At 45.0% G+C, this 14,121-nt stretch overlaps 1 protein-coding gene across 1 annotated transcript in view; it reads left to right on the top strand.

The window, feature by feature from the left end:
• Nucleotides 1-14,081, top strand: part of DHX32 (DEAH-box helicase 32 (putative)) — a 52,368-nt gene extending 38,287 nt beyond the window's left edge. The window contains exons 8-12 of the mRNA XM_082673362.1: nt 8,939-9,130; nt 9,783-9,932; nt 11,620-11,807; nt 12,697-12,878; nt 13,894-14,081. Coding sequence (XP_082529488.1) covers nt 8,939-9,130; nt 9,783-9,932; nt 11,620-11,807; nt 12,697-12,878; nt 13,894-14,065 — 884 coding nt within the window. The 3' untranslated portion in view covers nt 14,066-14,081. The remainder of the gene's footprint in view (nt 1-8,938; nt 9,131-9,782; nt 9,933-11,619; nt 11,808-12,696; nt 12,879-13,893) is intronic.
• Nucleotides 14,082-14,121: the final 40 nt, after the last annotated feature.

Here is a 14,121-nt window from a genome sequence, read left to right as displayed (position 1 = left end):
ACTCTCCCAGTAAACACTTTGGAAAATCAATTACTTCGGGAAACTCTTTGGAATCGAACGTTTTCAACTGACTCTTCCCCAGAGGAGCAGTGGAATCTCTAGGAGGAAAGGAGCTCCAGGTGAGCTCCTATCTCATCTAAGACTGATCTCCTTCCTCGGGAGCCATCGCCTCCCTTGGAGCTGTGTGTTCTTGCAGGAAAAGGGTTGCTCTTCTCCAGCGGGAGCTCAGAGGCATGCGGGAAAGAGAGGCCTAAATCGAATGCATGTCAAGTAGGCCTTGGCATTGAGGTTCCTGGGGAGATTAGCACATCGCCTGGAGAACCGCCAAGTAGTCCCAGCCGGACGCCCACCTCTGAGGATGCTAGCCAGCTCGGCTTCAGTAGAGCTTTTCCACCCGAGAGAAGGTTCCAGAAAAGGCCCGGCCCCTTCCTAACTAGCTGCAAGGATGAGTATGCTAGTGATAATTATACCTTGAGGGAGTGGCTTGGAGGAAAGAAACAGTCATAGGATGTGATGTAAGGTGGTAAAGTATCCGTAGCAAACTCAGGCTGAGTGCATTTTTCTTTGATAGCAATGGCCAGAGTGACAGGACTGTGGCAAGTTAGAAAGGGTGTGGGCAGGGGCCTGGGGCTGGGGGGCGGAGGGGGCGGGGAGGGCTGGGGCCCCGGGGTGGGGGGCGGTTGGTGCAGCCCAGAAAGGCTAGGAAACACGGGCTGCAGGATTCCTTTGGCTGTGATCCCTTAACTCTCAAGTAGTGAAGCCACTCTGCTCCTGGCTTTCACTCTGGCCCCTGAGAAAAAAGGAGTCTAGAAGGTGAGGGTGTGTCACTTGCATCCATTTCTCCCGTCTTTCACTGCTGACCCCAGGGCTTCTGTCGTCGGCCGGCCAGTCACCACTCGAGGCCACCCCCTGAAGAAACAGTTTTCAGTTTTGAAAACTGCTCGCCTCTTAAGCCCAAGCACCATGTGTTGATTGCCTGGGCACCTTCTCGTCATGATAGTCGCTGTTTGGTGGACTAGCGTGAAGAGAGAAGAGCAGGCCCTGTAACGTCGAAGATTTTCAAAAGCAAACGGCAGACCACAGCCGTGCAGAGGAGTTCCCGTGTCTCTCAGTGGTCACCCTCTGCTGCTCACTCCACGGGGCTTAGAGCTGATAACGGGGGACAAAAGGGTGAGGGTGACAATTTATTTCTGTCCCCTGACAGTACGCACATAACTATTTTCTGCTGTGCTTGGGGAAATGTAACTGTGGATTAACCTGACTCATCGTTTTGAAAGAAAAAAAAAAGACGATGCTTGCAGCTGCCGCATAGAACTCCTCTTGTAAATGAAATACGCAGATGAAGCAGACCTGCCGCCCTTCTCAGGACTCGCGTAACAGGAGGATAGAGGGTCTGCCCTCTTGTATTATGGGGGTTATTAAGAGGTTCAAATGAGATTATTTATGCAGAAGTGCTCTGTGTACCGTGTAGGGTAGGAGGTGGGCACGTGCCAGCTTTTGTGAGCAGGTCCTTGTGAAATTAAGTGAAACAGAGGCCTTTCCTTTCTCTCCTCTTCAGAGCCAGACTCTTAATCCTCTTCCCTAAAAGTCCCAAGACTACTGAGAATCTACACCGTCCCACCAGCACCATCTTGATTCTTCCGTTTCTCCCCTCCGTGGGCTCTTTACTTCAGTGCACACAGTGCCCAAGCTCCAGTCCTAAAACCCACCGGGCCAGAAACGTCACTCTCTTTCTCCATGTCCATCTGTATATGTGTACGTGTGTGTAATTCACATGTGTACGAGGCACACGGCAAGCCTTGTGTGAGCACAGCTATCCTCCTTCCCCGGGCCAGCTTCGTCCCTGCCTTTTCTAAGTCCCAGTGTCACTTTGATACACTCTTCCTTTGTGACAGAATTTCTGATGTATAGAAGAATTCTGGGTGCCAGTGCCAGTAATGCCACTCAAACTGGCATAAGCCACAGGGCGTTGTGATAAGGAACTTGGGGTGTCTTATGAAATCCAAGACGAGAACGTGGCAGTGCCTCAGGGACACCTAAGGACAGAGGCTTGAACAGCACTGGTGCTCAGCTTCTCGTCTCTGTCTCTTGGTTCTTCTCTCTCCTGCTGAGTGCCTGAGTAAAGGTCCCCGTGACGGGGAGGGGAACAACCTGTGATTCCTGCTATGTGACATCTAAAATTTTGGTAGACTTTTCAAGGCCATAGGAAAGATGCCGTGTGGGGCCGTTGATTCTGGCAATGACACAGCAGAGCCTTGAACTCCTCATCTGACCTGCACTCTTGCTTAGAATCAGCACTGGGTCAGTCCCTCCCTCCGAATGGTGGACTTAACCCTTGTTCCAGATTAATGGCCTCTTTGTTTGTGAGCAGCCGTTCTGCAGATACTGTGGCAGGAAAATGCAGATTCAGTATTGGAGCCTGGCATTTGGGGTTCCATGGAAAAGGGGCACCATAACGAAATTGTGATAATAGCCCTGCAAGTTACTATGAGTGATGGCACTGGGGGAGGTGTGTGACCTTGTAGTGAGCTATCCTACAGGGAGTACAGCTGCCATTGGCAATAGAACTTAATAAAAATGATGATTTTTTCATATTGAAATTGCCTTTGGAATAAAGCAGTGTGATTTTGCACTGCTGTAAAGAAGAGGCCTCACACTAAAACATTTATATTCCATTTGTTAGCATTATTTCCCATGGATTACACTTAAATAGCACTGCCATAAAGAACCCTCATCTAAACCCTTCTGCTTTTATCTAAGACAATTTTATGGGCCATACTGGGGAGGTGTCTTAAAATGTAGAATGTAATATTAGCAAATCCTATTCAGTTATTTATTATTATTCCTTCACCTGTATAATCTGCATTCATTAACTTGTTCTTTCTAATATAATGAAACCCCAAGAACTTCCTCTCTTTATTTGGTGTTCGGACCGAGAGCTGAATCATGACGTTATGTCCGTTAGTAACTCTGTGTGCAGCCAACTCAACTCCAGGACATAAAAATGAGAAGTAGGTGCCCTTTGGGGACAGAGGCTGGCTGTTAAGCCAGATGGGCTTACAGGGACAGTCGCCAGAGATCCTGTAACTTACAATGCAGCAGCTTTGCTGATTTATGGAAACTGGTTTCCACACAACTTTCAGGAATTAACTTCGTGCTCCCAGTGCCCTCCTGCTCTGTTTAATCTGAGATGCTTATTTCTGCTGCTGCTTCTTGCACCTTCTCTGGCATGTCAGCTGTTACTTTTTTTTTATTCCCCCAATCTTATGCTCAGTTAAGTTTTTCTATTGTGCTGTTTGTTGAACAGAAATCCTTAATTTTTAAAAAAATTTTTCATCTTTTTATACTGCAGGTTCTTATTAGTCATCAATTTTATACACATCAGTGTATACATGTCAAACCCAATTGCCCAATTCAGCACACCACCACCCCACCCCCCCGCGGCTTTCCCCCCTTGGTGTCCATACGTTTGTTCTTTACATCTGTGTCTCAACTTCTGCCCTGCAGACCAGTTCATCTGTACCATTTTCTTAGGTTCCACATCCATGCGTTAATATACGATATTTATTTTTCTCTTTCTGACTTACCTCACTCTGTATGACAGTCTCTATATCCATCCACGTCTCAACAAGCGGCCCAGTTAGTTCCTTTTTATGGCTGAGTGATATTCCATTGTATATATGTATCACATCTTCTTTATCCATTCATCTGTTGATGGGCATTTAGGTTGCTTCCATGACCTGGCTATGGTAAATAGTGCTGCAATGAACATTGGGGTGCATGTGTCTTTTTGAATTATGCTTTTCTCTGGGTATATGCCCAGTAGTAGGATTTCTGGGTCATATGGTAATTCTGTTTTTAGCTTTTTAAGGAACCTCCATACTGTTCTCCATAGTGGCTGTATCAATTTACATTCCCACCAACAGTGCAAGAGTGTTCCCTTTTCTCCACACCCTCTCCAGCATTTGTTGTTTGCAGATTTTCTGATGATGCCCATTCTAACTGGTGTGAGGTGATACCTCATTGTAGTTTTGATTTGCATTTCTCTAATAATTAGTGATGTTGGGCAGCTTTTCATGTGCTTCCTGGCCATCTGTATGTCTTCTTTGGAGAAATGTCTATTTAGGTCTTCTGCCCATTTTTGGATTGGGTTGTTCGTTTCTTTAATATTGAGCTGCATGAGCTGTTTATATATTTTGGAGATTAATCCTTTGTCCGTTGATTTGTTTGCAAATATTTTCTCCCATTCTGAGGGTTGTCTTTTCATCTTGTTTATGGTTTCCTTTGCTGTGCAAAAGCTTTTAAGTTTCATTAGGTCCCATTTGTTTATTTTTGTTTTTATTTCCATTACTCCAGGAGGTGGATCAAAAAAGATCTTGCTGTGATTTATGTTAAAGAGTGTTCTTCCTATGTTTTCCTCTAAGGGTTTTATAGTGTCTGGTATTAAATTTAGGTCTTGAATCCATTTTGAGTTTATTTTTGTGTATGGTGTTAGGGAGTGTTCTAATTTCATTCTTTTACATGTAGCTGTCCAGTTTTCCCAGCACCACTTATTGAAGAGACTGTCTTTTCTCCATTGTATATCCTTGCCTCCTTTGTCATAGATTAGTTGACAATAGGTGTGTGAGTTTATCTCTGGGCTTTCTATCTTGTTCCATTGATCTATGTTTCTGTTTTTGTGCCAGTACCATATTTCTTGATTACTGTAGCTTTGTAGTATAGTCTGAAGTCAGGGAGTCTGATTCCTCCTGCTCTGTTTTTTTCCCTCAAGACTGCTTTGGCTATTCGGGGTCTTATGTGTCTCCATACAAATTTTAAGATTTTTTTTTTCTAGTTCTGTAAAAAGTGCCATTGGCAATTTGATAGGGATTGCATTGAATCTGTAGATTGCTTTGGGTAGTAGAGTCATTTTCACAATATTGATTCTTCCAATCCAAGAACATGGTATATCTCTCCGTCTGTTGGTATCATCTTTAATTTCTTTCATCACTGTCTTATAGTTTTCTGCATACAGGTCTTTTGTCTCCCTAGGTAGATTTATTCCTAGGTATTTTATTCTTTTTGTTGCAATGGTAAATGGTAGTGTTTCCTTAATTTCTCTTTCAGATTTTTCATCATTAGTGTATAGGAATGCAAGAGATTTCGGTGCATTAATTTTGTATCCTGCAACTTTACCAAATTCATTGATTAGCTCTAATAGTTTTCTGGTGTCATTTTTAGGATTCTCTATGTGTAGTATCATGTCATCTGCAAACAGGGACAGTTTTACTTCTTTTCCAATTTGTATTCCTGTTATTTTTCTTGTCTGATTGCCCTGGCTAGGACTTCCAAAACTATGTTGAATAATAGTGGTGAGAGTGGACATCCTTGTCTTGTTCCTGATCTTAGAGGAAATGCTTTCAGTTTTTCACCATTGAGAATGATGTTTGCTGTGGGTTTGTCATATATGGCCTTTATTATGTTGAGGTAGGTTCCCTCTATGCCCACTTCTGGAGAGTTTTTATCATAAATGGGTGTTGAATTCTGTCAAAAGCTTTTTCTGCATCTCTTGAGATGATCATATGGTTTTTATTCTTCAATTTGTTAATATGGTGTATCACATTGATTGATTTGCATATATTGAAGAATCCTTGCATCCCTGGGATAAATCCCACTTGATCATGGTGTATGATCCTTTTAACGTGTTGTTGGATTCTGTTTGCTAGTATTTTGTTGAGGATTTTTGCATCTATATTCATCAGTGATATTGGTCTGTAAGTTTCTTTTTTTGTGGTATCTTTGTCTGGTTTTGGTGTCAGGCTGATGGTGGCCTCATAGAATGAGTTTGGGATTGTTCCTTCCTCTGCGATTTTTTGGAAGAGTTTGAGAAGGATGGGTGTTAGCTCTTCACTGTGAAGCCATCTGGTCCTGGACTTCTGTTTGTTGGAAGAATTTTAATCACAGTTTCAATTTCATTACTGGTGATTGGTCTGTTCATATTTTCCATTTCTTCCTGGTTCAGTCTTGGAAAGTTATACCTTTCTAAGAATTTGTCCATTTCTTCCAGGTTGTCCATTTTATTGCATAGAGTTGCTTGTAGTAGTCTCTTAGGATGCTTTGTATTTCTGTGGTGTCTGTTGTAACTTCTCCTTTTTCATTTCTGATTTTATTGATTTGAGTCCTCTCCCTCTTTTTCTTTATGAGTCTTGGTAATGGTTTATCAATTTTGTTTATCTTCTCAAAGAACCAGCTTTTCATTGTATTGATCTTTGCTATTGTTTTCTTTGTTTCTATTTCATTTATTTCTGCTGTGATCTTTTTGATTTCTTTCCTTCTGCTAACTTTGGGTTTTGTTTGTTCTTCTTTCTCTAGTTCCTTTAGGTGTAAGGTTAGATTGTTTATTTGAGATTTTTCTTGTTTCTTGAGGTAGGCTGGTATAGCTATAAACTTCCCTCTTAGAACTGCTTTTGCCTCATCCCATAGGTTTTGGATAGTCGTGTTTTCATTGTCATTTGTCTCTAGGTATTTTTTGATTTCCTCTTTGATTTCTTCTGTGATCTCTTGGTTATTTAGTAACGTATTGTTTAGCCTCCATGTGTTTGTGTTTTTTATGGGTTTTTTTCCCTGTAATTGAATTCCACCATTCAGTCTTCCAGATCACTTATCTGTTCTTCTGCCTCAGTTATTCTGCTATTGCTTCCTTCTAATGTAGTTTTCATTTCAGTTATTGTATTGTTCATCTCTGTTTGTTTGTTCTTTAATTTTTCTAGGTCTTTGTTAAACATTTCTTGCATCTTCTCGATCTTTGCCTCCATTCTTTTTCTGAGGTCCTAGATCATCTTCACTATCATTATTCTGAATTCTTTTTCTAGAAGGTTGCCTATCTCCACTTCATTTAGTTGTTTTTCTGGGTTTTTATCTCGTTCCTTCATCTGGTACGTAGCCCTCTGCCTTTTCATCTTGTCTATCTTTCTGCGAATGTGGTTTTTGTTCCACAGGCTGCAGGATTGTAGTTCTTGCTTCTGCTGTCTGCCCTCTGGTGGATGAGGCCATCTCTGTTACTTTTGATTTCATGGCTCACTGATGGCTCGGACTCTTTTTCTAAATAGCCCATCTGTTTACTTCCCGGGACTGTGATTTCTTAAGGTCTCATCCTTGCCCCAGGGTCTCCAAATGAACAAGGAGTCCACCAGTGCTCCTGGCTAGTGCCCTAGAGAGGCCAAGGGGTCAGAATCCAAGAACGGAATCCCGAGGCCGTGCTCTTCTCAGTTTTAAATCTTGACAAAAGAAACCAAAAACAGGGACGTTCAGCTTCTTTTCTCCATGGTGGGGTGAAAGCCACACCCGAGTCCTCTAGCAGATGCCTGGGTTCTCTGCAGGCTTTCTCACAGCCCCCCTCAGCCCAGCACTACTTGCTTTCACAGTAACTGATCTTTCATCGGCAAATCACGTGTCAGAGGTGGAGGCCAGGCCCGTTCCACCCTCTCTCCTCCAGCAAGAGGCCTGGGGATGTGAGGAGCCGCATGCAGCACCGGGGGTCCTTCCCCAGCCCGCAGCGGGATCTCTCCCAGTGTTCCCAGGTCTCTTGATGGGAATGGGGGGACTTTATCAAATCTGAATTTGGGACTGGCTTTTGAGTTACACAGTTTGCTCGAAATTTTGAGAAATAGCTTAGTGGTCAAAGTTTGGGCAGCAAATAAGTAAATTTGTACTGTTCATTACCTTGAACTCCCAGCTACAAGGAGGTTAAACTGCTTCCCAGGTCCCCACAGGCTCTGTCTCCCACCTGCCAGGAACATGTTGGAAGTGAGACAAGTGAAAGCCGTTGAGTAGCTCATAAATCCTTCGTTTCTGGGGTAGAACAATCCAGCAGCTTCATGCTGTGTGATTTGCTTCTTTGTGAGGCCTGGTGAAAAACACATGTATCCATTTTAATGTGACTTTATTTTGCAAGGACAAGGAGAATACCTCACTTTGAATAAATGGATTTATCTTTGTAGGTGGCTATTAAGCATATATAATAAAACTACACCATTATTGATGTCATATAAACTTATAAGGGAAATAAAGGGATGGAGAAAATTAGCCTTTGGTCCTTACTTGTACTGGCAGATAGCTCTTTCAGCATCCTTGTCTACCATTTCTGTCATCTGGGTCAGTTTCAATTGGTTCGTTTTTCTCTTTATTATGGGATACATTTTCCTGCTTCTCATGCCTCATGATGTTTGTTGGATGCTAGACATTGTCCACTTTACTGGGTTGGATACTGGGTATTTTGTATTCCTGTAAATATTCTGGAGCTTCGTCCTGGGTGGCAGAGTGATCCTTTCAGATCTTGACTTTAGGACTAGTTAGGTGGCACTGGAACAGTGTACATGTGGGGTGTAGTTATTCTGTGTTCCCCCCCCCCGCCCCCAGAGTCCCACGAATCATGAGGCTTTGCAGCCTGGCTGGTGGGAACGGCCGTATCTGGATCCCGTGTGAGCACCGGGTGCTGACCCTCTGCTCTTCTGGATGGTTCCTTCTCTGGCCTGGAGTGGAGTGAATGGGCCCTGCTGACTGACTGAGGGGCTCTCGTACATCCTTTGAGTCCTCGCTCTAGAGCTCTCTCCTCTCAGGAGGTCCGACCTGCAGGCTTTGGCCACCTTAGTCTCCCCGGACCCTCAGCACCCTCTCCATAATTCGGGGAATCTGGCAGCTCCCCTTGGGTCCCCTCCCAGCACCGCAGCCTGGAAACGCTCTCAAGGCAGTACGCTGGGCAGCCCTCAGGCTTACCTCGAGGTGCCCCCCTCTCAGGAATCACTGTTGTTCGTTGCCTGATGATCTCAGTCTTGCGAACTCTTGTTTCATATATTTTGTTCATTTTTTGGTTGTTTTGTGTGGGAGGGAAAATCCAGTACCTGTTACTCCATCTTGGTTGTATGAGACTTTGTAATTATTAATTTTGTCTTCCCTATAGCACCGGAAAGCTTGATGCAGGCTTTGGAAGACTTAGATTATCTGGCAGCACTGGACAATGATGGAAACCTCTCTGAATTTGGAATCATCATGTCAGAGTTTCCTCTTGACCCACAGCTCGCCAAGTCTATCTTAGCATCCTGTGAATTTGACTGTGTAGATGAAATGCTAACAGTCGCTGCCATGGTAACAGGTATTCCTTCCACGGCTCTTTTGTACTGTGTATCTGCAGCAGGTATAGATTTAAATGAGATCCATTTGAAATGATAATGAAATATTTTAGTAGTTTGAAAATGTAAAGTTATAAGAATTGCCTTAATATGAAAAAATCTAAATAAAAACCCAGTGAATTTCTTAAAGCAGACAGGTGATAGCATACCGAGTTCGCTTTTGCTGAAGTGATCGGCACAGATCAAGAAAAGCGTGTCACGTGTGCGTGTGTTTTATTTCCTACCACCTCATTCATCTTGGTTTATAGGTTTTAATTGATTCTTTTACTGGCAGGACAAACCAAAGGCTATGCTGCATTAGGACCTGAGTTCTAATCCTGTCCCTGGACTGGGGGCTGTAATATTTACAAGCAGGGTGTCCGCCGTGCTGAGCAGACCTGAGAAAAGCTAACACACAGGAGTAAGGAGAAGCACAAGATGACGGCTCACCCTACAGTTCTCTGATTTCTCTGTAAACAGGATAGCATGTTATTCACAGAGTAAGACAGGAGCAGGGCTACAAACAGCAGTGAGCCCCCATCCGTTCCCCCACCCCACCCCCCGCAGCCTGTCGTGCTAAAGGGCTAAAGGGCACATCTCATTATTGCTGACCTTCTGCCCTTTTGCATCTTAAAGCTCCTAATTGCTTTTCGCATCTGCCCCGGGGAGCAGAGGAGGCTGCCTTGTCTTGCTGGAAGACGTTCTTACATCCTGAAGGAGATCACTTCACCCTCATCAACATTTACAAGGCCTACCAGGACATGGCTCTGAATTCCACCAGCGAACGTAAGTGAACGCTCGGCCTTCTCACAAATTACCTCCCAATTCCACCTTTCCTTCCCCAGACGAAGCTGGGTTGTTATTCGTCCAACACCCTTTGTCTCCAGCCCCCCTGGTCATTTGAGTGGGATGGCGCTTGAGGCCCTCAGGCACCCGCAGGTGAGCAGTAGAGACACGCCTCCTGCGCCCAGAGAGGGCGGGCCTGCATCCACGGACCGGCCCCCAGCCCGGCAGCCTTCAGAGCGAGCTCACTGGGGACGCAGGGACAGGGGACACAGACTTGCATAGCACGGCTCCTGTCCTCTCGGGTCCAGGGAGGAAGGAAAGGAACTGCCATCTCTAGGTGCCCACCGGCCAGAGCTGTGCTTTGTGCCTTTCATAACATGGCATGCTCACTACTGGCTGGAGAGAGAATATGGAGCGTTCAAAACAAAACAAACCCCAGCTCCAGGTAATAGTAATGAACAGGCTGAGGAGCTGAGCGAGGCTGGACCCTGGCGGAGGAGGGGAGAGGGGCGGGTAGGGTGTCCAGGGGAGAAGAATGGCCTGGTGCAAAGCTGCGGCAGAAGTCCTGGGTACGTCTAAACCACGGTGGGTATGTTCCCGTTCCCAGTGGTGAGGGAACGGAAAACTCCTCCACGTGAAACTCCTGTGCTGGGCCTTAAAGACAGGAAGGGGGTCTCTAGGGGCAGACTGGGCAAAGCAGTGAGGCGGACACAGCCAGAGGGGAGCTCCCTTCCTACCAGGAGGATTATTCTCACCTTTGTTCTCCACGATGCTGCTTTTACCTCCTTTGCTCCAGCAGATGGTGTGAAAAATGTTTAAAGTGAAAAGTATGACAGCAGTCAGAGCGGCAGAGCAGGGAGTTAGTTTTTCAAAGCTGAGCAGAAAAAGTTGTCAGTGGAGCCAGAAAGTACATGAGGGCCTTGGCATCTTTGGAGGGCAAGCCGGTGGTGGTCGTCGTTGGACCAAGTGCAAGCACTCCTGTGGCTCCAGACGGGCCTGAGTGGACGGGAAGGACCAACGGAGGTCTGCAGCCCTGCCAAGGCCGCATGCGCTCGCAGGCCAAGGCGAAACTCTGGGTCCAGCTGATCACAGATGGCAAGAAAGAATAACTTCACGCTGATCCAGGGGACTGAATTTCGATACAAAACTTGCAGCTAGGGTAGGCGAGCTTAACTGTGACATCATTCATTCCCAGATCAGCCTAGTAGTAATCCTTTTCTTATAATTAAGTAAAGTATGTGAGATACCTTCATGGATCAGAGGTATCTGTACTGTAAGCTTTTTCCCTCCCAGTTTGATTGAATGTCGTGGGCACGTACATCCTCGCCATACGCACACTGGACAAAATGTTGATCTTGAGACAGTCTCTTCTGCCCCTTATGCGCCAGATGAGGGTGATATATAGTATTGGTCAGCGCTAGGGACCTGCACTTTACAGTTGGTGGGCTCGTGGAGTCCCCCACAGTCACTGCAGGTCCTGCCAGCCGGCACCCTCTCCCTTCCCAGCGGTGCCAGGGACAGCCACTCCCGCGGCCACCGAGGTCCCCGTCCTTGCTGCCTCCCTCGCACTCACTCGTAACAACCTTGTTAGGAGAGGACACAGGGACGCAGAGGCAGAGCGCCTTCCCGCCTGGGCTCTCTGTTATGACAAGTCATTTCTAAATAGCTTTTGTTTGTTCCTTCCTAGACTGTGTTGAAAAGTGGTGCCACGATTACTTCCTCAACTGCTCTGCACTCAGGATGGCAGATGTAATCCGAGCCGAACTCTTAGAAATCATCAAGCGAATCGAGCTTCCTTACACAGAACCTGCTTTTGGCTCAAAGGAAAACACTTTGAACATAAGGAAAGCTCTTCTGTCTGGTTATTTTATGCAGGTAAGAATGGATAAGGCCACCTGTAGTGTGCTCTTCACAAAATTTCACATATTGAGGACATCCTGTCAGAAACCTCCCACTTAGGATGATTACTGTATTGATGTTAACTTTGAAATAAAACTAAAAACCCTTATATGTTACTAAAGATTTAGTACTTAAATATACTTCCCCTCAGGGGAATGGAGGACTCAACTAGAATGTTCTGTCAGGAAGACCTTTCCCATCGCGGAGGAACTGTTACAGCACTCTTTGGCTGAACGTGTGTCCCTCGTCTCACATGTTTGCTCCCGTGTACCTGGTGACGTAATGCCCAACAAAAAGTAAAGGCGACAGCCCATTTGTTTCTTTCCTGGCGTGGAGGTTGACTAACGTAGCGCCTCTAAACTAAAGCAAGTTACAGAATTAGTATGCACCACCTAAACTCTAAAGCACCCTTAATGGAGAAAAAGGACATTTTAGCATGGATTTCCTCATCTGTATGGAAGAAGTAAGGTTACCTGCATCACAGGGTTATCCTGAGGATTAAAGGAGCTAAAACGTCAAGTGTAAAGCACTGGACACTTGCGAGCGTGGTCCATCATGCGACAGGGAACGTGCTAGCTTTATTTCTTAACCAAAACATTCACCTTCGTAGCTGCACTGTTTTGGCATGCTGCCCTGAAATTGATAAAACTAGTTAACATCCTTATTATCATCACTGGCTCCAAGTTTTGAGTAAAACATGTTTATGTCTTATTTTCTATATCTGAAACTAGAAAACATGGGCGGCAAATCTGTAGTTTTAACTATTCTGTGTGAAGTATTTTGGAATTTTTAAAACAAAATACTTTTGTGTATCGATCTCCGTATTAATACAAAATCCTTTTTTCTGTAAAACGCTGCCTTTTAGATTGCTCGGGACGTCGATGGGTCAGGTAATTACTTAATGCTGACGCACAAGCAAGTTGCACAGCTGCATCCCCTTTCTTGTTACTCTGTCACCAAGAAGATGCCAGAGTGGGTTCTCTTCCATAAGTTCAGCATATCTGACAACAACTACATCAGGATCGCCTCAGAAATCTCTCCTGAACTGTAAGTTTAACGGAGAAAAAGGGGGTTTCTTTGAATTCATACATGAAGAGCAAGTGACAAATTTGGTTTTTCTTACATTTTCAATATAAGTTTATACTGCTACCAATCTAAATTATGTTGAGAGTACCTACTAAAGGCAGGTCTCTGTAGATGACTAATACTCACGCCTCTGAGATTACAGCATAAAGAGAGAACACGGTATAGAAATGTACAGCAAAGCACGATGCACCTTAAGAGGAACAGGGCCAGCAGGTGCAGACCTTGAGCGTAGCAACCTCTCAAAACAGGCCACTGAGACTGGAGCAAGTGGGGAAGAGAACGGGTGGAGGCCAGGCGGAAGACAGGCAGGTAGCAGAGGTGTAGGGTATGGGCCACGTAAAGAGTTTGGAGTTGATCCTAAGTGCAGTACAAAGCAATTGGAGACTCCGTTTTAAGCAAGGGTAACCTCTTCTCCATATATCTTAAAGATCCCTCTGGCTGCTAAGTGAATGGGCTATAGGGACAGCAGTGAGAATGCAGACTAGCCTCAGAGGCTGCTGCAGATGCCGGACCCACTGTGAAGGTACCACTACCACTTGGGCAGTGTGATGTTCTAGGCAGGAACCAGGAGTAACTACAGGTGTGTCCAGCTTCAGCAAATGGACATGGTATGGTATTAGTATGAGATGCAGATACTCCCTCTTATGCACCCAGAGTTCTCCCAAGCATCTGATCTGACCTGTCGCAAAATTGTGATGGGCCTTGGGGGAAGTACCCGTTCCCCCCGGTGATGAGAGTGGGGGTGTCACTTCCGCTGTGTGGCATGACCCTAGAGGACCCAACTTATCCTAGAAATGCAATTGGATTGTTTCCAAGTAAACCACAGAAAGTATCCATTCTACAAAGGCAGACCAAGCCACTGAGAAGTTCACACTAATCAAAACTCTACAAGCAGATTCTCCAGGCCTGGGAAGCGTCCACTCATGTTTGGTACCTCTCACCAAAAATAATAATAATAATTTTTTGTTTTAAACAGATTTATGCAATTGGCACCACAATACTATTTCAGTAATCTGCCTCCTAGTGAAAGTAAGGATATTCTACAGCAAGTGATGGATCACCTATCACCCATTTCAACAATGAAAAAGGAACAGAAAATGTGTGAGAAGTGCCCTGAAACTACTGAACAAAGATGCACTATACAGTGACTCTCAAGAACCTTCTACACAAAACCTGATGTGCAATAAATATCCCGAAGGCAGCC

Source organism: Grampus griseus, assembly GCF_964374135.1.
Source record: "Grampus griseus genome assembly, chromosome: 16".
Taxonomy (NCBI): Eukaryota; Metazoa; Chordata; class Mammalia; order Artiodactyla; family Delphinidae; genus Grampus; species Grampus griseus.
The sequence above is the reverse complement of the archived record's forward strand: the minus strand, read 5'-3'. Positions and strand labels throughout refer to the sequence as shown.